Below are 27,961 nucleotides of genomic sequence, written 5' to 3'. Positions count from 1 at the left end.
AGTCGTCTCCGACTCTTCGTGACCTCATGGACCAGCCCACGCCAGAGCTCCCTGTCGGCCGTCCCCACCCCCAGCTCCCTCAAGGTCAGTCCAGTCACTTCAAGGATGCCATCCATCCATCTTGCCCTTGGTCGGCCCCTCTTCCTTTTGCCTTCCACTTTCCCCAGCATAATTGTCCTCTCTAGGCTTTCCTGTCTCCTCCTGATGTGGCCAAAGTACTTCAACTTTGTCTCTAGTCTCCTTCCTTCCAGTGAGCAGTCGGGCTTTCTTTCCTGGAGGATGGACTGGTTGGATCTTCTCGCGGTCCAAGGCACTCTCAGAACTTTCCTCCAGCACCACAGCTCAAAAGCATCTCTCTTCCTTGGCTCAGCCTTCCCGAAGGTCCAGCTCTCACATCCGTAGGTGACTACAGGGAATACCATGGCTTGGACTAGGCAATGGATCTTTGTTGCCAGTGTGATGTCTCTACTCTTCACTATTTTATCGAGACTGGACATTGCTCTCCTCCCAAGAAGGAAGCGTCTTCTGATTTCCTGGCTACAGTCTGCATCTGCAGTAATTTTTGCACCTAGAAATACAAAGTCTGTCACGGCCTCCACGGTTATTACACTATTATATCATAATTACATATATTATTACGCGATTATATTGTAATTATATTAGTACTATATTATAACTATATAATATTATATTATTATGTTATATATAATATTATATAATATAATATATTATATATATTATATTATAATATTATATCATATTACTTTATTATATTATTGCTATATTATATTACTATATTATATTATTACCCTATTATATCATAATTACATATATTATTACTCGATTATATTGTAATTATATTAGTACTATATTATAACTATATAATATTATATTATTATATTATATATAATATTATATAATATAATATATTATATATATATTATATTATATAATATATTATATTATATTATATCATATTACTTTATTATATTATTGCTATATTATATTACTATATTATATTATTACCCTATTATAATTACATATATTATTACTCGATTATATTGTAATTATTTTAGTACTATATTATAACTATATTATATTATTATGTTATATATAATATTATATAATATAATATATATTATATATATTATATTATATAATATATTATATTATAATATTATATCATATTACTTTATTATATTACTGCTATATTATATTACTATATTATATTATTACCCTATTATATTATAATTATATGTATTATTACTCGATTATATTGTAATTATTTTAGTACTATATTATAACTATATAATATTATGTTATATATAATATTATATTATATAATATATATTATATATATTATATTATATAATATATTATAATATTATATCATATTACTTTATTATATTATTGCTATATTATATTACTATATTATATTATTACCCTATTATATCATAATTACATATATTATTACTCAATTATATTGTAATTATATTAGTACTATATTATAACTATATAATATTATTTTATTATGTTATATATAATATTATATAATATAATATATTATATATATTATATTATATAATATATTATATTATAATATTATATCATATTACTTTATTATATTATTGCTATATTATATTACTATATTATATTATTATATTATAATTACATATATTATTACTTGATTATATTGTAATTATTTTAGTACTATATTATAACTATATTATATTATTATGTTATATATAATATTATATTATATAATATATATTATATATATTATATTATATAATATATTATAATATTATATCATATTACTTTATTATATTATTGCTATATTATATTATTACCCTATTATATTATAATTACATATATTATTACTCGATTATATTGTAATTATTTTAGTACTATATTATAACTATATTATATAATTATATTATATATAATTTTATATAATATAATATATTATAACTATATTATATTATTACCCTATTATATTATAATTATATATGTTATTACTCTATTATATTGTAATTATATTAGTACTATATTATAACTATATTATATTATTATATTATATATTATTACTTTATTATATTACTGCTATATTATATTACTATATTATATTATTGCTTTATTATATTATATTACTATATTATATTATTATATTATATATTATTACTTTATTATATTATTGCTATATTATATTACTATATTATATTATTGCTTTATTATATTATATTACTATATTATATTGTTACCCTATTATATTATAATTATATATATTATTATTCTATTATATTGTAATTATATTAGTACTATATTATAACTATATTATATTATTATATTATATATTATTACTATATTATATTATTGCTTTATTATATTATATTACTATATTATATTATTACCCTATTATATTATCATTGGAGCCCCCGGTGGCGCAGTGGGTTAAAGCACTGAGCTGCTGAGCTTGTTGATCGAAAGGTCGCAGGTTCGATTCCGGGGAGCAGCGTGAGCTTCTGCTGTCAGCCCTAGCTTCTGCCAACCTAGCAGTTCGACAACATGCAAATGTGAGTAGATCAATAGGTACCGCTCTGGCGGGAAGATAACGGCGCTCCATGCAGTCATGCCAGCCACATGACCTTGGAGGTGTCTACGGACAACGCTGGCTCTTCGGCTTAGAAATGGAGATGAGCACCACACCCCAGAGTCAGACAGGACTGGGCTTAATGTCAGGGGACGACCTTACCTATATTATAATTATATATATTATTACTCGATTATATTATAATTATATTATAGCTATTTTATATTATTATTCTATTATATTGTAATTATATTAGTACTATATTATAACTATATTGTATTATAATATTATATATTATTACTTTATTATATTATTGCTATATTATATTAATATATTATATTATTGCTTTATTATATTATATTATAATTATATTATAATTATATATATTATTACTCTATTATATTGTAATTATATTAGTACTATATTATATTAAAACTATATTATATTATAATCATATATATTATTGCTATATTATAGTACTATATTATATTATTACTATATTATATTATAATTATATATAGTATTGGGTTGTTGTAGGTTTTTCTGGGCTATATGGCCATGTTCTAGAGGCATTCTCTCCTGTCGTTTCACCTGCATCTATGGCAAGCATCCTCAGAGGTAGTGAGGTCTGTTGGAACTAGGAAAAGGGGTTTATATATCTGTGGAATGACCAGGGTGGGACAAAGGACTCTTGTCTGTTGGAGCTAGGTTCAACTGACCACCCTGATTAGCATTTAATGTCTTGGAAGTGCCTGGGGGAATCTTTTGTTGAGAGGTGATTTGATGTGCCTGATTGTTTACTCTCTGTTGTTTTGCCGTTGTAATTTTAAGAGTTTTTTAATACTGGTAGCCAGATTTACAGATAGTAAACAACAGGGCCACAGAAACTTACAACATCACAAAGGATTACCACCTCACCCTCTTCATAGGAAATCTGCTACGAAACAGGAGCTTTTTTGTTGAGTTCCAGGGCCAGAGAAGCAGATGGCGGAAACAGAAGAACAATCTGCCTCAGGGGAGTGTGTTTGCTCCATCCATGTTTAACATTTACACAAATGACTAGCCACTGCCAGAAGGGACAAAGTTTCATCTATGCTGACGATCGTGCCATCACTGCCCAAGCAGGGAGCTTAGAAATGGTTGTAGGACATCTTGTAGCACGTTTTGCTCTAGTTCTTCAATGAATATCATCATAGAGTCTCAGGGGAGCGTGCTTGCTCCATCCATATTCCACATTTACACAAATGACCAGCCACTGACAGAAGGGACAAAGTTTCATCTATGCTGACGATCATGTCATCACCGCTCAAGCAGGGGGCAAGTTTTGAAATGGATGAACAGAAGCTCTCTGAAGCTTTAGGTGCTCTTATTGCCTATTACAAGGAAAACAAGCTTGCACATTCAATGTTTAATGTTTACACAAATGACCAGCCACTGCCAAATGGGACAGAGAGTTTTATCTAAGCTGACGATCATGCCATCACCACTCAAGCAGGGAGCTTTGAAATGATTGAACAGAAGCTCTCCAAAGTCTTAGGTGCTCTTACTGGCTATTACAGGGAAAACCGGCTTGCTCTATCAATTTATAACGTTTGCACAAATGACCAGCCACTGTCAGAAGGGACAGAGAGTTTCATCTATGCTGACGATCATGTCATCCCTGCTCAAGCAGGGAGGTTTTGAAATGGTTGAACAGAAGCTCTCTGAAGCTTGAGGTGCTCTTATTGCCTATTACAAGGAAAACAAGCTTGCACCTTCAATGTTTAACAATTACACAAATGACCAGCCACTGCCAGAAGGGACAGAGAGCTTCATCTATGCTGACGATCATGTCATCACCACTCAAGCAGGGAGCTTTGAAATGGTTGAACAGAAGCTCTCTGAAGCTTGAGGTGCTCTTACTGCCTATTACAAGGAAAACCAGCTGATTCCTAATCCATTTGAAATGCAGATGCGTGCTCTTCACCTTAAGAAGAGCATCTCGAGCTCTGAGGATGAACTGGGGAGGAATCCCACTGGAGCACTAGCCACTGCCAGAAGGGACAGAGAGTTTGATCTATGCTGACGATCGTGCCATCACCACCCCAGCAGGGAAATTTGAAATGGTTGAACAGATGCTCCCTGAAGCTTTGGGTGCCCTTACTGCCTATTAGAGCTTGTACCATTGATGCTTAACATTGACCCAAATGACCAGCCACTGCCAGAAGGGACAGAGGGTTTCATCTATGCTGACGATCGTGCCATCACCACCCAAGCAGGGAGCTTTGAAATGGTTGTAGGACATCTTGCAGCACGTTTTATCTCATCATAGAGTCTCAGGGGAGTATGCTTGCTCCATCCATGTTTCGTATTTACACAAATGACCAGCCACTGACAGAAGGGACAAAGTTTCATCTATGCTGACGATCATGTCATCACCGCTCAAGCAGGGAGGTTTTGAATTGGTTGAACAGAAGCTCTCTGAAGCTTTGGGTGCCCTTACTGCCTATTAGAGCATCAATGCTTAACATTGACCCAAATGACCATCCACTGCCAGAAGGGACAGAGAGTTTCATCTATGCTGATAATCATGCCATCACCACCCAAGCAGGGAGCCTTGAAATGGTTGAATAGAAGCTCTCCGAAGCTTTGGGTGCCCTTACTGTCTATTAGAGCATCAATGCTTAACATTGACCCAAATGACCAGCCACTGCCTGAAGGGACACAGTTTCATCTATGGTGATGATCGTGCCATCACCGCCCAAGTAAGGAGCTTTGAAATGGTTGAACAGAAGCTCCCTGAAGCTTTGGGTGCCCTTACTGCCTATTAGAGCTTGTCCCATCAATGCTTAACCTTGACGCAAATGACCAGCCACTGCCAGAAGGGACAGAGAGTTTCATCTATGCTGATGATCATGCCATCACCGCCCAAGCAGGGAGCTTTGAGATGGTTGAACAGAAGCTCTCCGAAGCTTGAGGTGCTCTTACTGCCTATTACAAGGAAAACCAGCTGATTGCTAATCCATTTGAAATGCAGATGTGTGCTCTTCACCTTAAGAACTGCATCTCGAGCTCTGAGGATGAACTGGGGAGGAATCCCACTGGAGCATTGCAGCACACTCAAATACCTGGGAGTTACCCTGGACCGTACTCTGACTGCTTGACTATCAGGCAAAGAGTTCCACTGTTGAACAGGTTGTACAGTTTCATATTTACACAAATGACCAGCCACTGACAGAAGGGACAAAGTTTCATCTATGCTGATGATTGTGCCATCACCTCCAAAGCAGGGAGCTTTGAAATGGTTGAACAGAAGCTCTCCAAAGCTGTTAGGAACTGTGGGAGTTGAAGTCCAAAACACCTGGAGGATCTAAGTTTGCCGACAGCTGGTCTAAAACCACTGCTTGAGATATTAAAGAGACGCTCAGCACCAATACCAAAAAAAGAAACTTTTATTTCTTAGTTCCAAATATGACATGCACTTCTGAAAAAATTAAAACTCTTAAACCTTTTTTTTTTCCAATAGCTTCTTATCAGTTTGGAGGCAGCGAAGGACACCCGAGACAAAGGTTCTGAAAAAAGCATTTACAAAAATACATTGCACAAAGTCCTATCCTGCGTCTTTAAAAATAAGTTAGTGTTCTGCAAAAAGATTCCCCGCCCGTTGGAGTCTCTTCAGGATAGTTCTGGTTTATATATTTACTCTTTATAGTTTATGAAACACCTGTACAGGGTTATTCTTAAATTTTAATTATCAAAAGGCCATTCGTTCCGCTTCTACCTGAACTTCGGTGGAGAAATGACCTCCGAGAAATAATAAAACTCTATTATAAATATCTGAGGACTCTTGTGCAACATGTAGGAACTCTGCTCAAAAGAAACCAAGTCAGCACCACCTTTATGTTTCCCCAAAACGCAAACAAACAATATCTAAAAGTCCGATCCTTCCCCGAAGCAGGAAAAGAGGTGAAAATGTTCAGGTATTATATCACCTTTCGAAGGAATTATTCTCCGAAGGAGGGCTTTCTCTACTGAAGTTAGTGTCCAAGGAATTCCATATTCTACAAAAAGAGATAGGAAAGTTTCAGCTGCGACCCTGGAATTTTAATGCACAACTTTTGGAGAACTGATACGAAACTCATGCGCGCGCCCCTGAGTTTTGCACATGTTCGGTTTCCTTTGGAGGTCCGGAAAGCAGCAGCAATTGCAGGGTTTGCAAAAAGTAAACACAGTATATGCAAATAAGCTTCATGGTTGGGTTGCGTATTATCTTATTTATCCAAGAGTCGGCATTTCTATCATCTGGGTTGCTGCAAATTTTCAGGGATCCCAGAAGCACTCTCTCCTGACGTTTCCCCCACATCTACGGCTGCCATCCTCAGAGATTGGGAGGTTTGTTAGAAACAGAAATATAAACCCCACTTACCTAGTTTCCAACAGACCTCTCAGCCTCTGAGGATGCCTTGCCATAGATGTGGGCAAAACGTCAGGGGAGAGTGCTTCTAGAACATGGCCAGGCAGCCTGGAAAACTCAACGCAAACCAGTGATTCCGGCCATGTGTCATGGTTGGGTTGCATATTATCTTATCCGACAGTCGGCATTGCTGGTATCTGTGTTGGCTGTGAGTTTTCAGGGCTGTATGCGCATATTTCAGAAGCACTCTCTCCTGATGTTTCCCCCACATCTACGGCAGGCACCCTCAGAGGTTGTGAGGTCTGTTGGAAACAGATCTATTAATCCCACTTGCCAAGTTTCCAACAGACCTCTCAGCCTCTGAGGATGCCTGCCATAGATGTGGACGAAACATCAGGGGAGAGTGCTTCTGGAACATGGCCAGGCAGCCCGGAAAACTCACCGCAAACCAGTGATTCCGGCCATGAAAGCCTTCGACAACATATTAAGAAGGGGTGGTTTCTTAAGTTTTGATTCCTTCGGAAATCACAGAGCAACTAAACCCTGCTGAGAAGCGAAGCCAAACGTGTTGGCATGCCTCTCAGCCAATGGCTTTTAAGTTTGTCATGGTTGGGTTGCATATTATCTTATCCGAGAGTCGGCATTTCTGGTATCTGGGTTTGCTGTTAGTTTTCAGGGCTGTATGGCCATTTTTCAGAAGCATTCTCTCCTGATGTTTCGCCCACATCTATGGCAGGTATACTCAGAGGTTGTGAGGTTTGTTGGAAATAGATATATAATTCCCACTTTCCGAGTTTCCAACAGACCTCACAACCTCTGAGGATGCCTGCCATAGATGTGGGTGAAATGTCAGGAAAGAATGCTTCTTGAATATGGCCAAGCAGACCGGAAAACTCACAGCAACCCAGTGATTCCAGCCACGAAAAGCCTTCGACAATACATTTCTGGCCTCCTCTTCTAAGCCTTGTTCCAAGTCTACCTTCCTTTCCCATTACATCCCATCACACTGTGTTAATTCCCATTAACACCTCTCTTTCACTTCCCACTTAAGCCTTCTTCTATGAATGTGTAACTTTCACTTCTTTTCTGCGAGATCATGTATTTGTTTGACTTACTACTGAAAGAAACTTGGGACAAATGGGCCTTCTGAATATAGCAAAGCAATACAAGTAATTCAGTTGTTATTGGCTTACTCCTGTTGTTAAGTCTCACATTTCAATTAATTTTGGGCTCCGTTCTGCGTTCGCATCAAGGTATAGATTTAGCTAAAGCACACCTAAATCTCAATTAATTTTGGGCTCCATTCTGCGTCTGCACCAAGGTAAACATTTAGCCAAAGCACAACTAAATCTGAATTAATTTTGGGCTCCGTTTTGCGTCTGCACCAAGGTAAACATTTAGCCAAAGCACAACTAAATCTGAATTAATTTTGGGCTCCATTCTGCGTCTGCACCAAGGTAAACATTTAGCCAAAGCACACCTAAATCTGAATTAATTTTGGGCTCCATTCTGCGTCTGCACCAAGGTAAACATTTAGCCAAAGCACACCTAAATCTGAATTAATTTTGGGCTCCGTTCTGCATCTGCACTAAGATATAGATTTAGACAAAGCACAACTAAATCTGAATTAATTTTGGGCTCCGTTCTGCATCTGCACTAAGATATAGATTTAGACAAAGCACAACTAAATCTGAATTAATTTTGGGCTCCATTCTGCATCTGCACCAAGGTAAACATTTAGACAAAGAACACCTAAATCTGAATTAATTGTGGGCTCTGTTCTGCATCAGCACCAAGATACAGATTTAGCTAAAACACAATTAAATCTGAATTAATTTTGGGCTCCATTCTGCGTCCGCATCAAGATACAGATTTAGCTAAAGCACAACTAAATCTGAATTAAGTTTGGGCTCCGTTCTGCATCTGCACCAAAATATAGATTTATCTAAAGCACCCCTAAATCTGAATTAATTTTGGGCTCCGTTCTGCTTCGGCACCAAGGTAAACATTTAGCTAAAGCACACCTAAATCTGAATTAATTTTGGGCTCCATTCTGCGTCTGCACCAAGGAAAACATTTAGCTAAAGCACACCTAAATCTGAATTAATTTTGGGCTCCATTCTGCTTCTGCACCAAGGAAAACATTTAGCTAAAGCACACCTAAATCTGAATTAATTTCAGGCTCCGTTCTGCATCTGCACCAAGATACAGATTTAGCCAAAGCACACCTAAACTGGAATTAATTTTGGGCTCCATTCTGCATCTGCACCAAGGTAAACATTTAGACAAAGCACACCTAAATCTGAATTAATTTTGGGCTCTGTTCTGCATCAGCACCAAGATACAGATTTAGCTAAAACACAATTAAATCTGAATTAATTTTGGGCTCCATTCTGTGTCTGCACCAAGATACAGATTTAGCCAAAGCACATCCAAATCTGAATTAATTTTGGGTTCCATTCTGCATCTGCATCTGCACCAAGGTAAACATATATGTAAAGATGTATGTAAAGATCCTGCTAAACTATATTGTCGAAGGCTTTCCTGGCCGGAATCACTGGGTTGTTGTGTGTTTTCCGGGCTGTGTGGACATGTTCCAGAAGCATTCTCTCCTGATGTTTTGCCTGCATCTATGGGAGGCATCCTCAGAAGTTGTGAGGTCTCACAACCTCTGAGGATGCCTACCATAGATGCAGGCAAAACGTCAGGAGAGAATGCTTCTGGAACATGACCATGCACAACAATCCTGCTGAATGTTTACAAAGGATGCAAAATGGCTTCAGAGCTGGGAAGATGCATCCATAGCAGGACAAAGATCTTAAGACATAGACGTGAACATGGAACAAGACCCAAGATCCACACGATGACGCAGTGTTGCCTGATCTGACTCTTAAGGACACAATCCTTTAATTTTCAAGAGATGTTTTGGACTCCAACTCCCACCATTCCCAACAGCCTCAGGCCCTTTCCTTTTCCCCCTCAGCCGCTTAAGCGGCTGAGAGGGAAAAGGAAAGGGCCTGAGGCTGTTAGGAATGATGGGAGGTGGAGTCCAAAACACATGGAGGGAAAGCCCAAGTCTATAGGGACAATGCATCACACCATTGGTGTAAAACCGTTTCCGTTAGACAAGCGAAAAGGTGAGCCTTATTAGAAAACAAAACCCCAAATAACAGATTCCTAGCTGCCAAAAAGAGAGGAATATTTAAAAGCTTTGTAGTAAAATAGATAGTATTGATCAAGTTTGCTAACTGGGCACATTTTTTTTTGCAAATGAGCTGTGGTCATGCGTGTTCTTCCCTTGGAAATATCAAGCTGAGCATCCAAGCAAAAAGATAATAATTAAACCATTGGGTTTGGTATATAGTGTGGTTGGCAGTCTTCTACTCGACCAGGAAGGAATATGGAACCCGCAGACCGTGAGAGAGACCCTCGCCTCGTAAGGATTCCAGCGCCCCAGGCCTTCCCCGTTATATATACATATCAACATAAAAGAAATATGTACAGCAGGAGGGAGGGAGGGAGGGAAGCGTAGCCGTGTTCACTCGGCGGGCCTCCCGTGCACCCGGAAGCGGTAGAGGCACGTGTACTCTGAGTGGCCCCAGTTGGAGAATATCCTCAGCTCCACGATCTGGAATGCTTTCTCCGTCGCCTCCTAAAAAAGAGAGGAGGCAGAAGTCAAGAAACACTGCAAGGCATTTAAAAAATCAAAGATATTGTGGAGAAATGGGAAAGAAAGAAAAGAGGAAGAGCTGGTTTCTAAGCTATCAATACACAACAGAAGTGGCAAAGTGTCAACCTAGGATAGGCCCATTTTAGTCTCCTCGAGGCCAAAGGGTTCTATGGATGTGTGGAAGGGACCAGGGTTACCTGAGTTCACACTGACATATAACTCAGTTCAAAGATATTATATAGGTATTATTATTGTTATTAGGGAGCCCCCAGTGGCGCAGTGGGTTAAAGCACTGAGCTGCTCAGCTTGTTGATCGAAAGGTCGCAGGTTCGATTCCAGGGAGCGGCGTGAGCTTCCGCTGTCAGCCCTAGCTTCTGCCAACCTAGCAGTTCGAAAACATGCAAATGTGAGTAGATCAATAGGTACCGCTTCGGCGGGAAGGTAACGGCGCTCCATGCAGTCATGCTGGCCACATGACCTTGTCTATGGACAATGCTGGCTCTTCGGCTTAGAAATGGAGATGAGCACCACGCCAGAGTCAGACGTGACTGAACTTAATGTCAGGGGAATACCTTTACCTAACCTTAAGTCTGTAGAACAGACTTAAAACCCCCAAAATACACCATATATACACACACACACACACACTCTCACATACATATACACATGCACACATACATATATATACCCAAGCACACACATACATATATATACCCAAGCACACACATACATCTACATACACACATATATACATACACACAAATATACACATGCACACATACATACACATATATAAATACAAATATACATAAAGACAAGCACACACATATACACAATATATATATGCACTTATAAACACACCAATATATACACACATATACACATCTACGCACACAGATATATACCCCCACACATATATCTATCCCTCTCTATCTACCTATCTATCTATCTATCTATCTATCTATCCATCCATCCATCCATCTATCCACCTACCTACCTACCTCTATCTATCTATCTATCTATCTATCTATCTATCTATCTATCTATCTTCCTATCTTCCTATCTTCCTATCTATCTATCTATCTACCTACCTACCTACCTACCTATTTTCTTATCTATCTATCTCTCTCTCTCTCTCTCTCTCTGTCTATCTATCTGTCTATCTATCTTCCTATCTATCTTCCTATCTATCTTCCTATCTATCTATCTATCTATCTATCTATCTATCTATCTATCTATCTTCCTATCTATCTACCTACCTATCTATCTACCTACCTATCTACCTACCTATCTATGTATATATGTATGTATCTATCTATCTATCTATCTATTTTCCTATCTATCTATCTATCTATCTATCTATCTATCTATCTATCTTCCTATCTTCCTATCTTCCTATCTATCTATCTATCTATCTATCTATCTATCTATCTACCTACCTACCTACCTACCTACCTACCTACCTACCTATTTTCTTATCTATCTCTCTCTCTCTCTCTCTCTCTCTCTGTCTATCTATCTGTCTATCTATCTTCCTATCTATCTTCCTATCTATCTTCCTATCTATCTATCTATCTATCTATCTATCTATCTATCTATCTATCTATCTTCCTATCTATCTACCTACCTATCTATCTACCTACCTATCTACCTACCTATCTATGTATATATGTATGTATCTATCTATCTATCTATCTATTTTCCTATCTATCTATCTATCTATCTATCTACCTACCTACCTACCTACCTATTTTCTTATCTATCTATCTCTCTCTCTCTCTCTCTCTCTCTCTGTCTATCTATCTGTCTATCTATCTTCCTATCTATCTTCCTATCTATCTTCCTATCTATCTTCCTATCTATCTATCTATCTATCTATCTATCTTCCTATCTATCTACCTACCTATCTACCTACCTATCTACCTACCTATCTATGTATATATGTATGTATGTATCTATCTATCTATCTATTTTCCTATCTATCTATCTATCTATCTATCTATCTATCTATCTTCCTATCTTCCTATCTTCCTATCTATCTATCTATCTATCTATCTATCTATCTACCTACCTACCTACCTACCTACCTACCTACCTATTTTCTTATCTATCTATCTCTCTCTCTCTCTCTCTCTCTGTCTATCTATCTGTCTATCTATCTTCCTATCTATCTTCCTATCTATCTTCCTATCTATCTATCTATCTATCTATCTATCTATCTATCTATCTATCTATCTATCTATCTATCTTCCTATCTATCTACCTACCTATCTATCTACCTACCTATCTACCTACCTATCTATGTATATATGTATGTATCTATCTATCTATCTATCTATCTATTTTCCTATCTATCTATCTATCTATCTATCTACCTACCTACCTACCTATCTATCTATGTATCTATCTATCTATCTATCTATCTATCTATCTATCTATCTATCATCTTCCCATCCACACACACACACACACACACACACACACACACACATACACACACATATAAACACATATATATACACACACAAAAACCAGATATATACAGTCTGGGCCACAGCAACACGTGACAGGGGACGGCTAGTCTATATAAATAAAAATATAATGTTCGTTTGTGATACCATCAGAACTCAAAAACCACTGGGCGAATTGCCACCAAATTTGGACACAAGACACCTAACAACCCAATGGGAGTTGTAGTTGCGTGGATTTATAGTTCACCTACAATCAAAGAGCATTCTGAACTCAACCAATGATGGAACTGAACCAAACTTGGCACACAGTTCTCCCAAGATCAACAGAAAATACTGGAAGGGTTTGGTGGGCAGTGTCCTTTGGTTTTGGAGTTGTAGTTCACCTACATCCAAAGAGCACTGTGGACTCAAACAATGATGGATCTGGACCAAACTCTACACGAATACTCAATATGCCCAAATGTGAACACTGGTGGAGTTTGGGGAAAATAGAATCTTGACATTTGGGAGTTGTAGTTGCTGGGATTTGTAGTTCACCTACAATCAAAGAGCATTCTGAACCCCACAAATGACAGGATTGGGGCAAACTTCCCACACAAAACCTCCACGACCAACAGAAAATATTTAAGGCCATTCAATCCAACTCCCTTCACCAGGGCAAGAAAACATAATCAAAGCCCTCCTGACAAAGAGCCATCCAGCCATAGATACAGATAGATAAGTAGATATAATTCATACACAGAGAGATAGGACCCCTAAAGAAGGGCAATGATATGTTGCATGTTCCAGAGTAGGCAAACCAAACAATCTCCACATCAACACTGACCCATAAACAACAAGGAATACTGTTTATCCACAAGCAGAAAGGAATTACATACATTAGAAACCAACACTTTCTCATTCTTTTATTTTCCAGATCACCACACTGGGCCACAGCAATGCGTGGCAGGGGACGGCTAGTTGAACTGTAAAGTAGTTGGGCCGCGGTGGCGTAATGGGTTAAACCAGGCCTAGGCAAACTTTCTAACTTGGAGGCCGCATGTTAGCACTTCCTGCTAGGAGAACTGGCTGCCCGGTGAGGGAAGGAGGAAGGAAAGACAAAAGGAAGGAAAGAGGAAAGGGAGGAAGGGAAGGATGATAGGAGAAAGAGGGAGAGAGGGAGGAAGGAAGGATGGAAGGGAAGGAAGGAGTTGGAAGGAGAAAGAGTGGGGTAAGGAGGAAGGAAAGAGAGAAGGAAAAAAGGATGAAAGGGAGGAAGGGAAGGATAGGAGGAGAAAGAGATGGAACGAGGGAGGTAAAGGAAAGAAGGAAGTAAGGAAGGAAGGAAAAAGAGAAGGAAGGGAGCAAGAGAAGGGTGGAAGGAAAGGATAAAGGAAAGAGAAAAGGAAAGAAAGTCAAAAGGGAAGGAAGGAAGGACAAAATGGAGGAAGGGAAGGATGGAAGGAAGGAGAGAGAGGGAGAGAGGGAAGGAAGGATGAATGGGTGGAAGGGAAAGAGATGGAAGGAGAAAGGGTGGTAAGGAGGAAAGAAAGAGACAAGGAAGGAAAGACAGAAGGTAGGGAGGGAAGGAAAGCGAAGGGAAGGAGGAAAGAAAGAGAAATATGGAAGGAGAAAAAGGGAGAGAGGGAAGGATGAAAGGATGGAAGGGGATGGATGGAGAAAGAGGAGGGTAGGGAGGAAGAAAAGAGAGAAGGAAGGTAAGACAAAAGGGAGGGAAGGAAGGGAAGGAGGAAGAAAAGAGAAGGAAAGAAGGATGGAAGGTGAAATAGGAAAGGAGGGAGGAAAAAGGGAAGGAAGGAAAAAGAGAAGGAAGGGAGGGATCAAGCGAAGGGTGGAAGGAAAGGATTAAGGAAAGAGAAGGAAGGAAGGAGAAGGAGAGGGAAGGAAGGACAAAAGGAAGGACGGGAGGGATGGAGGGAGAAAGAGAGAAAGGAAAGGAAGGAGATGGGTGGAGAAAGAGGGGATAAGGAGGAAGGAAAGAGAGGTGGAAGAAAAGACAAAAGGGAGGGAGGGAGGGAAGGAAAGGGAAGGAGGAAGAAAAGAGAGAAGGAAAGAAGGACGAAAGGGAGGAAGGGAAGGATGGAAGGAGAAAGAGAGAGGGAAGGAGGGAGGTAAAAGGAGGGGGGGGGGAATCCTTGTAGAAATAAACAGAAAGTGTAGAAATAAACAGAAAGAAGCAAAAGGCAAGACAGTTTAATAGCCATATCTTCGAAGAGTGCGGACATACCGTTACTTGGAACATTTGCAATGGCTCTCCATCTTGATCATACGTATATTGCCCCAGAAGCACACCTTCTTCTTGGTACTCATCTTCAAGACCCTGCCAAGACAATTATTATTATTATTACTAATTTTATTTCAACACCGCCTTTCTGTTGTGGCTCAGCCAGAGGCTGAAGATGAGGGGATGGTCCAGTCAGAGGTTGTGAGGAATGATGGGATCTCCAGTGTGGGAAATGAGGAGATTTTGGATCCTGATTCTGCAGGGCAGAATGAGTCTGTGTCTGGCCAGGAAGAAACAGCTTCAGAGCAGGGAGGAGATGGAGATGCTTTAGCTTTGGAAGATAAACAAGACCTTTCCCAAGTCGTTCCTTGGCAATGGAAGATAAGGAGCTGGAAGGGAGAGATCTTTCCCCTGGGAAAACACCTGAGGTTAGTAGGAGTATAAGGCTCAATCTACGGGATGAGGGAGTCAGATTACGGAGGTCACAGAGACTTCCTTGAAACAGACCAGTGAGAAATCCTTAAAACAGTCAAAGGTTTGACTTTATGGCTTGTGGATCAGGGTTGTTTACTGAAAGGGTTAGATCAGGCAACACTGCGTTGAAGTGTACACCTTGGGTCTTGTTCCTGTTCCACGTTCAAGTCTTATGTCTAAGATCTCTGGGAAAGTCTTGTGCTCATGTTCATGGATTCAAGTTTTGGAAGAAGTTCCTGGTTATGGATGTATGCCTATGTATGATTCCTGTTTTTCCCCTCATGTATTTTGTCCATTTTGAACAGAACTTTGATGTTTGGATTATTACCTTCTGAAAATATTTTTCTTGTTGCTTTTTGGACACTGCTTTTTACGTTGCCTTCTACCTTTTTATATTTCTTTCTTTCAAAAAACTGTTCAGTTCAGGCATGGGCAAACTTGGGCCCTTCCTCCGGGTTTTTTGGACTTCAACTCCCACAATTCCTAACAACCTCAGGCCCCTTCCTTTTCCCCCTCAGCCGCTTAAGCCCTAGAAAGAGAGAGCTAACATCTATGGCATTGAAGAAAGGCATTTAATCCACTCCGAGTCCCAGGGGAGTGGCGGCATATAAGTTTGAACAATAAATAAATAAATTGACGAGGACTTTCATGGCCAGAATCACTGGGTTGTTGTAAGTTTTTCAAGCTGTATGGCCATGTTGCAGAAGCATTCTCTCCTGACATTGCACCCACATCCATGGCAGGTGTCCTCAGAGGATGTGAGGTAATCCTCTGAGGTTGTGAAGACCAAAATACCTGGAGGGCCAGCGTTGGGCCAAGCTTGGTGTAGACATACTATGAGTAAGGAGAGTTCAAGCCCAATGAAAGCATCCCCGACAGATGTTAGATCTCTCTTTCTAGGGCTTAAGCGGCTGAGGGGGAAAAGGAAGGAGCCTGAGGCTGTTAGGAATAGTGGGAGTTGAAGACCAAAACATCTAGAGGGCCAACGTTGAGCCATGCTTGGTGTAGACATACTATGAGTGAGGAGGGTTCAAACGCAATGAAAGCATCCCTGACAGATGTTAGCTCTCTTCTTCTAGGGCTTAAGCAGCTGAGGGGGAAAAGGAAGGGGCCTGAGGCTGTTAGGAATGGTGGGAGTTGGAGTCCAAAACACCTGGAGAGAGGGCCCACGTTTGCCCATGCCTGAACAGAACAGTTTATTGAAGAAAGTAAATATAAAAAGGGAGAAGGCAACATAAAAAGCAATATCCAAAAAGCAATAAGAAAAAGGTTTTCAAAAGGCAATAGTCCAAACATCAAAGTTCTGTTCAAAATTGGCAAGGTCCATGAAAAAACCAGGAATCAAAACATAAGCATACATCCATAACCAGGAACTTCTTCCAAAACATGAATCCATGAATATGAGCACAAGAGTTTCCCAAATATATTAGACATAAGACTTGAACGTGGAACAGGAACAAGACCCAAGGTGTACACTTTAACACAGTGTTGCCTGATCTAACTCTTTTAGTAAACAACCCTGTAATTTAAGGTCCACAAGCCATGAAGTCAAACCTTTGACATCTGGTCTGTTTCAAGGAAGTCTCTGTGACTTCCATCATCTGAGTCTGGTTTACTTAGCACTACTGGACTCTTGTATGATGATGGATGCAAAAGTGAATTCCGCTCAGAGTGCAACACTTTCTCTCCACAAGGAATCAGAAATCTTAAAGTGCCTTAGACTTCTTGCCAAAGACATATATGTAAGATTTATTTTAAATTTCAAACTAGCTTTGCCATTGTAAAATAAATAAAAAGATGTACAAAAAATAGAAGTTATACAACTGCCGAAGAGGCTCAGAGAGAGAGAGAGAGAAAGGAAGTACCCATTTAATGCTAGGACTTTACAAAGACCAGAATCAAGCCGCAGGACAACAGTGATGCAATACTAAGAATAGCCGAAATACTGTGTACAAGAATAGCTTTCAATCAACGACCATTACATCTTGACTTTCCAGTTCTAGACAAACACGAAATAAATAAACGTACACATTTAGCTCTCCTTGGTGTTTTATGTTTTGTTTGAGGGTCTTTTGTTTTGATTGTTTGGATGCATGGACACACTAATTTGGGCTTTTAAAAAAGCGATCTCAAATATATTATTTCAGAAGCAGGTTGACTTGGAGAAAGTTATGTAATACCAGCTGATCCCCAACCCATCTAAAACACAGACATGCGCCTTTCATCTCAAGAATAGAGAAGCATCCCGAGCTCTGAGGATGACCTGGGAAGGAATCCCACTGGAGCATTGCAGCGCACCCACATACCTGGGAGTCACTCTGGACCGTGCTCTGACCTACAAGAAGCATTGTTTGACTATCAAGCAAAGAGTGGGTGCTAGAAACAATATCATACGAAAGCTGACTGGCACAACCTGGGGATCACAACCAGACACAGTGAAGACACCTGCCCTTGCGCTATGCTACTCTGCTGCTGAGTACGCATGCCCAGTGTGGAACACATCTCACCATGCTAAAACAGTGGATGTGGCTCTTAATGAGACATGCCGCATTATCACAGGGTGTCTGCGCCCTACACCACTGGAGAAATTACACTGCTTAGCTGGTATTGCACCACCTGACATCCGCCGGGAAGTAGCAGCCAATAGTGAAAGGACCAAGGCAGAGACATCTCCAGCTCATCCCTTGTTTGGGTATCAGCCAGCACGTCAATGACTTAAATCTAGACATAGTTTTCTTAGATCTACAGAGACACTTGCTGGAACACCTCAGCAAGCGAGAGTCCAAAAGTGGCAGGCTCAAACCCAGAACCTCAACCAATGGCTGATCCCAAATGAGAGACTCCCCCCTGGGCACACAGAAGACGGGGCGACTTGGAAGGCGCTGAACAGACTGCGCTCTGGCACTACCAGATGAAGAGCCAACCTCAAGAAATGGGGCCACAAAGTGGAGTCCTCGATATGCGAATGTGGAGAGGAACAAACCACTGACCACCTGCTGCAATGCAACCTGAGCCCAGCCACATGCACCATGGAGGACCTTCTTGCGGCAACACCAGAGGCACTCCAAGTGGGCAGATACTGGCCAAAGGACATCTTATCAACTACCAAACTCACAAATGTTGTATTTTATCTGTTTGTTTGCTTTGTTCTGTTAGAAATGTAATATAATTGACTGGTTGGTCTGACACGACAAATAAATAAATAAATGTAATACGGTATGAGATTAGAAGCCTTTCAGTTGCCACTCGAAAGCCTGAAAGAATTGCCCTCGTGCCCACACTAGCCTACTTTGGTTTTATTTTGACCAAGGGAAACTTACATAGACTGAGAAATCCTTCGGCGCGCTCGTAATATTGCCCGTTGGCGAAAGTGTTTTTGGTATATGTTCCAGGGTGAAGGCGGTGGGGTGGATCACCATCGAGAGGCGCACAACCAGGTATCCCTGGGATCCTTTGAAGGCCCAGCAGTTCCCGGGATACATGTCAGGCTTCGAGGAAGAAAGACAAACGGGGAAGGAGCCAGTCAGTAAGCAAGATTGGTTGTGACACACACACAGACACAGTTCCCGAGTTACGAACAAGTGAGGTTCTGTAGAGGTTTGTTCTTAAGTTGAATTTGTATGTAATTCTGGTCTGGCCAGAGTGAAGAGAGAAGGGAGCAGAAGACAGTTCCGTCTTGTCTCCTGTGCTTTACTAATAATATAATATAATATAATATAATATAATATAATATAATATAATATAATATAATATAATATAATAATATATTGTTTATCCATATAGTATTTAAAAAATGATAAGGTAATACAATATAATACTACTAATAATACAATATTATAGTTATAATTATACTAGCTGTACCCGCCACGTGTTGCTGTGGCCAACCTTGCCTCCCTCTTTCTCTTCTTCTTTCTTTCTCTCCTTCCTTCCTTCCTTCCTTCCTTACTTCCTTCCCTCCCTCCTTCCCTCCCTCCCTCTTTCCTTCCTTCCCTCTTTTTCTTTCCCTTCTTCTTTCTTTCTTCTCTACCTGTTTCTTTTCTCACTTCCTTTGCTCTTTGGTTCCATCCTTCCTTGTCTCTTTCCTTCCCTCCCTCTTTCTCTCTTTCGTTCCTTCTCTCCCTCCTTCCCTCTTTCACTTTTTTTATTTCCTTCTCTCCTTCCTTCCTTCTCTACCTTTTCTTTCTTTCCTTCTCTCCCTCCCTCCCTCCCTCCCTCCCTCCCTCCCTCCTTCCTTCCTTCCTTCCTTCCTTCCTTCCTTCCTTCCTTCCTTCCTTCCTTCTTTCTGTGTATGTGTTTTGTGTGTGCATATATTTGTGTATATATTTATATATGTGTGTGTTTGTGTATATATGTGGTTTTGCGCATACGGTGTAATGGTTTTTTTGTTTTTGGCTTTTTAAATCTCTTCTGCTGTGTTTTCCAGTGTTTTTATGAGTGATGGTCACTCGTTGGCCTGAGAGGTGTCTTGTGTCCAAATTTGGTGTCAATTCGTCCAGTGGTTTTTGAGTTATGTTAATCTCACAAACGAACATTTTTATTTATATAGGTATTTCATTTCACATGTAATATTACTAATAATATTACAATGTAATGGTATAGTACAATATAGTAAAATATAATACTGATATTGTACTATGCTAATAATAAAATATATTGTATGTAAATATATCTTGTAAGCAGCTCTGAGTCCCCTTTGTGTTGAGAAGGGCAGCATATAAATGTCGTAAATAAATAAAGAAATAACATTTTTAAAATGTAACTCCAGCCATATAAATAATTCTGAACAGGGTCACAGGCAGCAAAACAAACACTACAGGGCTGTTAACCATTTCCTAAAGTTTACACATCTCCATGCTATCAAAACCATCCATTCACCTACCTACTATGAGCTTTGGATAGCATGGAGATCTATGCATGCCTTGCAGAGCATGGATAGGCTACTAGATTCCCTCGCTACTAGAAGGGTTTGGTGGGCATTGACCTTGAGTTTGGGAATTGTAGTTCACCTACATCCAGAGAACACTGTGGGCTCAAACAATGATGGATCTGGGCCAAACTTGGCACAAATATTCCATACGCCCAAAGATGGAGTTTGAGGGAAATAGACCTTGACATTTGGGAGTTGTAGTTACTGTGATCTATAGTTCACCTACATTCAAAGAGCATTCTGAACCCCACCCACAACAGAACTGGGGCAAATTTCCCACACAGGACTCCCGTGACCAACAGAAAATACTTAAGGCCATCCAGTCCAACTCCCTTCAGCAAGGCAAGAAAACATAATCAAAGCCCTCCTGACAAAGAGCCATCCAGCCAGAAATATAGATAGATATATGTGATTCACACACACACACACACACACAGATATAGTATCATAGATGTGAAAGGGACCCTTAAAGAAGGACTATGATATGTTGCATATTCCAGAGTAGGCAAACCAGACACTCTCCACATCAACGCTGACAAAGAAACAGCAAGAAATACTGTTTACTCACAAGCAGAAAGGAATTTGATATATTGGAAACCAACACTTTCTCATTCCTTTATTTTCCAGATCAACAGACTGGGACACAGCAACGCCTGGCAACGGATGGCTAGTAATATATATATATAATATATATAAAAAAGAGCTTGTTGTGGAAACAAGGTTTGATGATAAAGCTTCAGTGGAGGCCCTTTTCCCCATGGTAATAATTCTTCCAGGAGTGAATTTCACTTCCGAGAGATGGATTTTTCTCACTTCCTGGTGTATCATCCTCTTTCTTCACTATGAGCTGTATGCCAAGGCAAGCATTTGTAACTTGGGGACTAGAGACAGACAAGACAGAGGTACTCCTGGTCAGACAAGACAGAGGTCCTCCTGGTCAGTCGCAAGGCCGAACAGGGTATAGGGTTACAGCCTGTGCTGGATGGGGTCGCACTCCCCCTGAAGGCGCAGGTTCGCAGCTTGGGTGTGATCCTGGATTCATCGTTGAGCCTGGATCCCCAGGTTTCGGCAGTGACCAGGGGAGCATTTGCACAGCTCAGGCTCGTGCGCCAGCTGCGCCCGTACCTCGGGAAGTCTGACTTGGCCACGGTGGTACACACTCTGGTCACATCCCGCCTTGACTACTGCAATGCTCTCTACGTGGGGCTGCCCTTGAAGATGGCCCGGAAGCTCCAGCTAGTCCAGCGCGCGGCAGCCATGTTACTAACAGGAGCGGGACGCCGGGAGCACACAACGCCCTTGTTGTTCCAGCTCCACTGGCTGCCGATCTGCTACCGGGCCCAATTCAAGGTGCTGATGTTGGCCTACAAAGCCCTAAACGGTTCCGGCCCAAAATACCTGTCTGACCACATCTCGGCCTATGAGCCCACGAGGACCTTGAGATCGTCTGGGGAGGCCCTTCTCTCGATCCCGCCTGCCTCACAGGCACGCCTGGCGGGGACGAGGGATAGGGCCTTCTCGGTGGTGGCCCCCCGGCTGTGGAACACCCTCCCTGTGGACATCAGACTAGCGCCCTCCCTTATGACATTCCGCAAGAGACTAAAGACGTGGTTGTTTGAGAAGGCGTTTGACTAAGTGCTACAACAATTGGCAATGATGATTGGAACGGAACATGGATAACGAGATTGGATTGTGATTCTATGATGAGACGTCGTGAATGATTTAGTGTAATTGTATTATTGATAGTGATGTTGTTATTGTTGTTTGTGATATTGCCTATATTGTAATCCGTTTTTATATGTTGTACACCGCCGTGAGTCGCCCTAGGGCTGAGAACGGCAGTCTACAAGTGCAGTAAATAAATAAATAAATAAATAGAGAATGGCGGGGGTTGTAGTCCAAAACACCAGGAGGACCAAAGTTTGCCCATGCCTGACCTACAGACACGCACAGCTCTATGTCCATTCCCCCCACTTCAGAAAGCCAATTTGCATTAAAATTATTTGAGACCATAAACAATGAACCAATCTTTTCTGGAAATGTTCTCAGGGACATGCAATACCACACAGCACACATTCACGGAAGCATTTGAGGGAAACCTTGCCAGATATTCTCCATAGTTCTGATGATGGGAATCTCAAAGGGATGCATGGGTGCCAATTGAACTTGACCAAGGATGTTCTTATCCCAATTCTATCCAAATCCCTGCAAGCATTCTATAAAACGGCCAGCGTTTCAATTAATTACCTGGATCACGACCCGAGGAGACTGCGAGAAGTACCACAGAGGAATGCCAAAGAGGCTGATCAGCGCTGTTTTGGTTTCGTAGGTCTCTGAGCAGCGGGTGCTCAAAACGCTGCCACCTCAAAGGAAGACACAAACAGAACATTCACTTTTATTTATTAGAGGGTAATACACATTTTATTTTCAACACAACCAGATCAGCCACGGGCCAGCTTTGGCCCTCCCTCAAAGTATTTTGGACTTCAACTCCCACAATTCCTAGCAGCCGACTGGCTGAACTAGATGCTAATTTCCAGAGACAGTGGTGCTCATCACGGTGGTCTGCGGACTGGGGCATCCCGAGCTATCATTTGACGGTCAACAGCATATTTCCAATATACAATAATAGTGTGGCACAAAAATGGTACCAGTTCTTGCCACGCTAAGGCCAAAAAGTCTGGTTTGCCACAACTCACATCAGAGAGCATAAGAAGCACTGCATCCAGTGCCTGCTATGACACATTTCTCATTCTGCATTTCTGGATGCCTGCCATAGATGCAGGCAAAACGTCAGGAGAGAATGCTTCTAGAACATGGCCATATAGCCCGAAAAACCTACAACATCCCAGTGATTCCAGCCAGGAAAGCCTTCGACAATATATTTCTCATTGTATCTCAAACCCTTGTCTATTATCCGACCTTCTTACACTAACTCTATTCATGTCTGATCTAAAGCCTGCTGTACCTCCAAGTAGTCATTCCTTCCTTCCCTTCCACCCTTTCATTCTTCCTTCCTCTCTTTCCAACTTCTTTCTCCTTCCTTCCTTCCTTCCTTCCTTCCTTCCTTCCTTCCTTCCTTCCTTCCTTCCTTCCTTCCTTCCCTCCTTTCGTCCTTCATTCCTCTCTTTCCAACTTCTTTCTCCTTCCTTCCTTTCTTCCTTCCTCTCCAACTTCTTTCTCCTTCCTTCCCTCCTTTTATCCTTTCTTCTCTCTTTCCAACTTCTTTCTCCTTCCTTCCTTCCTTCCTTCCTCTCCAACTTCTTTCTCCTTCCCTCCCTACTTTCGTCCTTCCTTCCTCTCTTTCCAACTTCTTTCTCCTTCCTTCCTTCCTTCCTTCCTTCCTTCCTTCCCTCCTTTCGTCCTTCCTTCCTCTCTTTCCAACTTCTTTCTCCTTCCTTCCTTTCTTCCTTCCTCTCCAACTTCTTTCTCCTTCCTTCCCTCCTTTTATCCTTTCTTCTCTCTTTCCAACTTCTTTCTCCTTCCTTCCTTCCTTCCTTCCTTCCTTCCTTCCTTCCTTCCTTCCTTCCTTCCTTCCTCTCCAACTTCTTTCTCCTTCCCTCCCTACTTTCGTCCTTCCTTCCTCTCTTTCCAACTTCTTTCTCCTTCCTTCCTTCCTTCCTTCCTTCCTTCCTTCCTTCCTTCCTTCCTTCCTTCCTTCCTTCTCTCCCTCCCTCCCTCCCTCCCTCCTTTTGTCCTTCCTTCTTCCTCTTTCCAACTTCTTTCTCCTTCCTTCCTTCCTTCCTTCCTTCCTTCATTCCTTCCCTTCCACCCTTTCATCCTCCCTTCCTTCCCTCTCTCCTTCCTTGTGTTTAATCTGTTCTGTGTATTTTAATATGTATTTTATAGAAATACGTTTTAATATATATCTGTTATAGAAATGTGCACATTTGTATATTTTTACGATGTTTATGTGTTTTAATTGTGCTGTGACCCGCCTCAAGCCATGAGGAAGGTAAGAAATATTATTATTATTATTATTATTATTATTATTATTATTATTATTACATATTTGGACAAATTCAGATTGTGGGATTCATTTTCTGACATTTTCTGCTACTTCCGATGGGATGTAGCAGCCAATAGTGAAAGGACCAAGGCAGAGACATCTCCAGCTCATCCCCTGTTTGGGTATCAGCCAGCACGTCAATGACTTAAATCAAGAAATAGTTTTCTTAGATCTACAGAGACACTTGCCGGAACACCTCAGCAAACGAGAGTCCAAAAGTGGCAGGCTCAAACCCAGAACCTCAACCAATGGCTGATCCCAAAGGAGAATCTCCCCCCTGGGCACACAGAAGACTGGGCGACTTGGAAGGCGCTGAACAGACTGAGCTGTGGCACCACGAGATCCAGAGCCAACCTCAAGAAATGGGGCCACGAAGAGGAGTCCATGATATGTGAGTGTGGAGGAGAGCAAACCACTGACCACCTGCTGCAATGCAACCTGAGCCCTGCCACATGATGCACAAGGGAGGACCTCCTTGCGGCAATACCAGAGGCACGCCAAGGGGCCAGATACTGGTCAAAGGACATTTAATCCACTACTAAACTCGCAAATTTTGTATTTTGTCTGTTTGTTTGTTTGTTTTGTTCTGTTAGAAATGTAATACAATTGACTGGTTGCCCTGACACGACAAATAAAAATAAATTGGGCCTGTCAACTTATTGGGACCCAGTGGAGCTGTTTTAATAGGGATGTTGTGCACTCCTTATCATTAGCTCCAGTTAGAAATGTGAATGCATTTACTCCTGTTTCCCAATCTAGGACAGGCTAAACACCTCCTCCTCCCACCTCAATACTTACCCCCAGATTCCAAAGCGAAGTCCACCATGCCAGTCTTGTCTTGAGAGAACAGCTTCAGTGCATTGTTGACAATCAGGCGCGCTTGCTGCAAACACAGAAGGGAGGGATGGGAGAAAGTGTGGGGACACTTTAATCCTGGCCTTTTGCACGTGAATGGATCCATGGCACTGCATGTCATCAAGGAAGCATCTTCTCACCAAAGCTTACTTTTATTCTCCCACTAGCCATCCCCTGTCACGTGTTGCTGTGGCCCACATGGGGGTTCTGTGTGGGAGGTTTGGTCCAATTCTATTGTTGGTGGGGTTCAGAATCATAGAATCATAGAATCATAGAATCAAAGAGTTGGAAGAGACCTCATGGGCCATCCAGTCCAACCCCATTCTGCCAAGAAGCAGGAATATTGCATTCAAATCACCCCTGACAGATGGCCATCCAGCCTCTGCTTAAAAGCTTCCAAAGAAGGAGCCTCCACCACACTCCCTCTGGGGCAGAGAGTTCCACTGCTGAACGGCTCTCACAGTCAGGAAGTTCTTCCTATGTTCAGATGGAATCTCCTCTCTTGTAGTTTGAAGCCATGGCTCCATTGCGTCCTAGTCTCCAAGGAAGCAGAAAACAAGCTTGCTCCCGCCTCCTCCCTGTGGCTTCCTCTCACATATTTATACATGGCTATCATATCTCCTCTCAGCCTTCTCTTCTTCAGGCTAAACATGCCCAGTTCCCTAAGCCGCTCCTCATAGGGCTTGTTCTCCAGACCCTTGATCATTTGAGTCGCCCTCCTCTGGACACATTCCAGCTTGTCAATATCTCTCTTGGACTGTGGTGCCCAGAATTGGACATAATATTCCAGGTGTGGTCTAACCAAAGCAGAATAGAGCATGGGGAGCATTACTTCCTTAGATCTAGACACTATGCTCCTATTGATGCAGACCAAAATCCCATTGGCTTTTTTTGCCGCCACATCACATTGTTGGCTCATGTTTAACTTGTTGTCCACGAGGACTCCAAGATCTTTTTCACACGTACTGCTCTCGAGCCAGGCGTCCCCCATTCTGTCTCTTTGCATTTCGTTTTTCCTGCCAAAGTGGAATATCTTGCATTTGTCACTGTTGAACTTCATTTTGTTAGTTTTGGCCCATCTCTCTAATCTGTCAAGTAACTACAACTCCCAAATGTCAAGATTCTATTTTCCCCAAACTCCAACAGTGTCCACATTTGGGCATACTGAGTATACGTGCCAAGTTTGGTCCAGATCCATCATCGTTTGAGTCCACAGTGCTATCTGGATGAAGGTGAACTACAACTCCAAAACTCAAGGGCAATGCCCACCAAACCCTTTCAATATTTTTTGTTGGTCATGGGAGTTCTGTGTGCCATTCAATTCCATTGTTGGTGGTGTTCAAAATGCTATTTGACTGTAGGTGAACTATAAGTCCCAACAACTACAACTCCCAAATGACAAAATTAACCCCCCCCCCCCCCACCACATTAGTATTCAAATTTGGACGTATCAGGTATTTGTGCCCAAATTGATCTAGTGAATGAAAACACATCCTGTGTGTCAGATATTGACATTATTATTATTATTATTATTATTATTATTATTATTATTATAACTTTATTTGTACTCCCGAAGGATTCGATGCGGCTTACAACAGGCCGAAGCCCACACAATACAACAGTACAATACCTAGCAAATAAGACAATTAAGCAGAGAAACAAATACAATAGCAATACAACAAGACATTATTAAAAACTGAGCCGGCCGGAGTAGGGGTACAGGATTAAAAGTGCTGATGTGTCGGAGGGATATGGGATTATAGTATAAGTGCGGTGTGCAGTGTGCGGTGGTCTTGGAACTGACTAAAGTGCTTCTGGGATTTGGAACTGGGATTCCTAGTCTGAGAAGGCACATTTGAACAGCCAGGTTTACAGATTCTTTCTGAAGACTGCCACTGTAGGGGCTTGTCTGAGGTCTTTCGGGAGGGCGTTCCAGAGGCGGGGGGCCACCACGGAGAAGGCCCTGTCCCGTGTCCCCACCAAACGCGCTTGTGACGCGGGCGGAATCATGAGCAGGGCCTCTCCAGATGACCGGAGTGAACGTGTGGGTTCGTAGACAACGATGTGGTCACGCAGGTAGGGTGGTCCCAAACCGTTCAGGGCTTTGTAGGTAAGCACCTGCACCTTAAATTAAATTATGATTCATAACAGGAGCAAAATTCCAGTTATGAAGTAGCAACAAAAATAATGTTATGGTTGGGGGTCACCACAACACGAGGAACTGTATTAAGGGGTCACGGCATGAGGAAGGTTGAGAAACACTGCTGTAGAGTTTTAAAGATCAATGCCTAGAAATTAAATTTAGCCCGGGGAACGAAGTTAGGCAATGAATGGGATAGATCTGCTCT

General features: G+C 41.2%; 1 protein-coding gene across 9 annotated transcripts in view; it reads right to left on the bottom strand.

Annotated features, from left to right (window-relative positions):
• Positions 1–9,616: 9,616 nt before the first annotated feature.
• The window catches only part of LOC137094741 (SUN domain-containing protein 1-like), a 135,020-nt gene continuing 116,675 nt past the window's right edge, over positions 9,617–27,961 (bottom strand). For 7 of the 9 annotated variants that reach the window (XM_067461948.1, XM_067461942.1, XM_067461940.1 and 4 more), the window contains 5 exons: positions 25,557–25,641; positions 22,997–23,112; positions 19,143–19,310; positions 15,352–15,444; positions 9,618–10,635 (listed from right to left, as the gene is read on the bottom strand). In XM_067461948.1, the coding sequence (XP_067318049.1) occupies positions 10,522–10,635; positions 15,352–15,444; positions 19,143–19,310; positions 22,997–23,112; positions 25,557–25,641 (576 nt within the window). In that variant the 3' untranslated portion in view covers positions 9,618–10,521. Of the gene's footprint in view, positions 10,636–15,351; positions 15,445–19,142; positions 19,311–22,996; positions 23,113–25,556; positions 25,642–27,961 lie in introns of all 9 variants that reach the window. The other 2 variants (XM_067461946.1, XM_067461944.1) reach the window with 2 other exon arrangements.

The sequence above is a fragment of the Anolis sagrei genome, chromosome Y (genome assembly GCF_037176765.1).
Source record: "Anolis sagrei isolate rAnoSag1 chromosome Y, rAnoSag1.mat, whole genome shotgun sequence".
In the NCBI taxonomy this organism is placed as follows: Eukaryota; Metazoa; Chordata; class Lepidosauria; order Squamata; family Dactyloidae; genus Anolis; species Anolis sagrei.
This window is presented reverse-complemented; position numbering and strand designations above follow the sequence as displayed.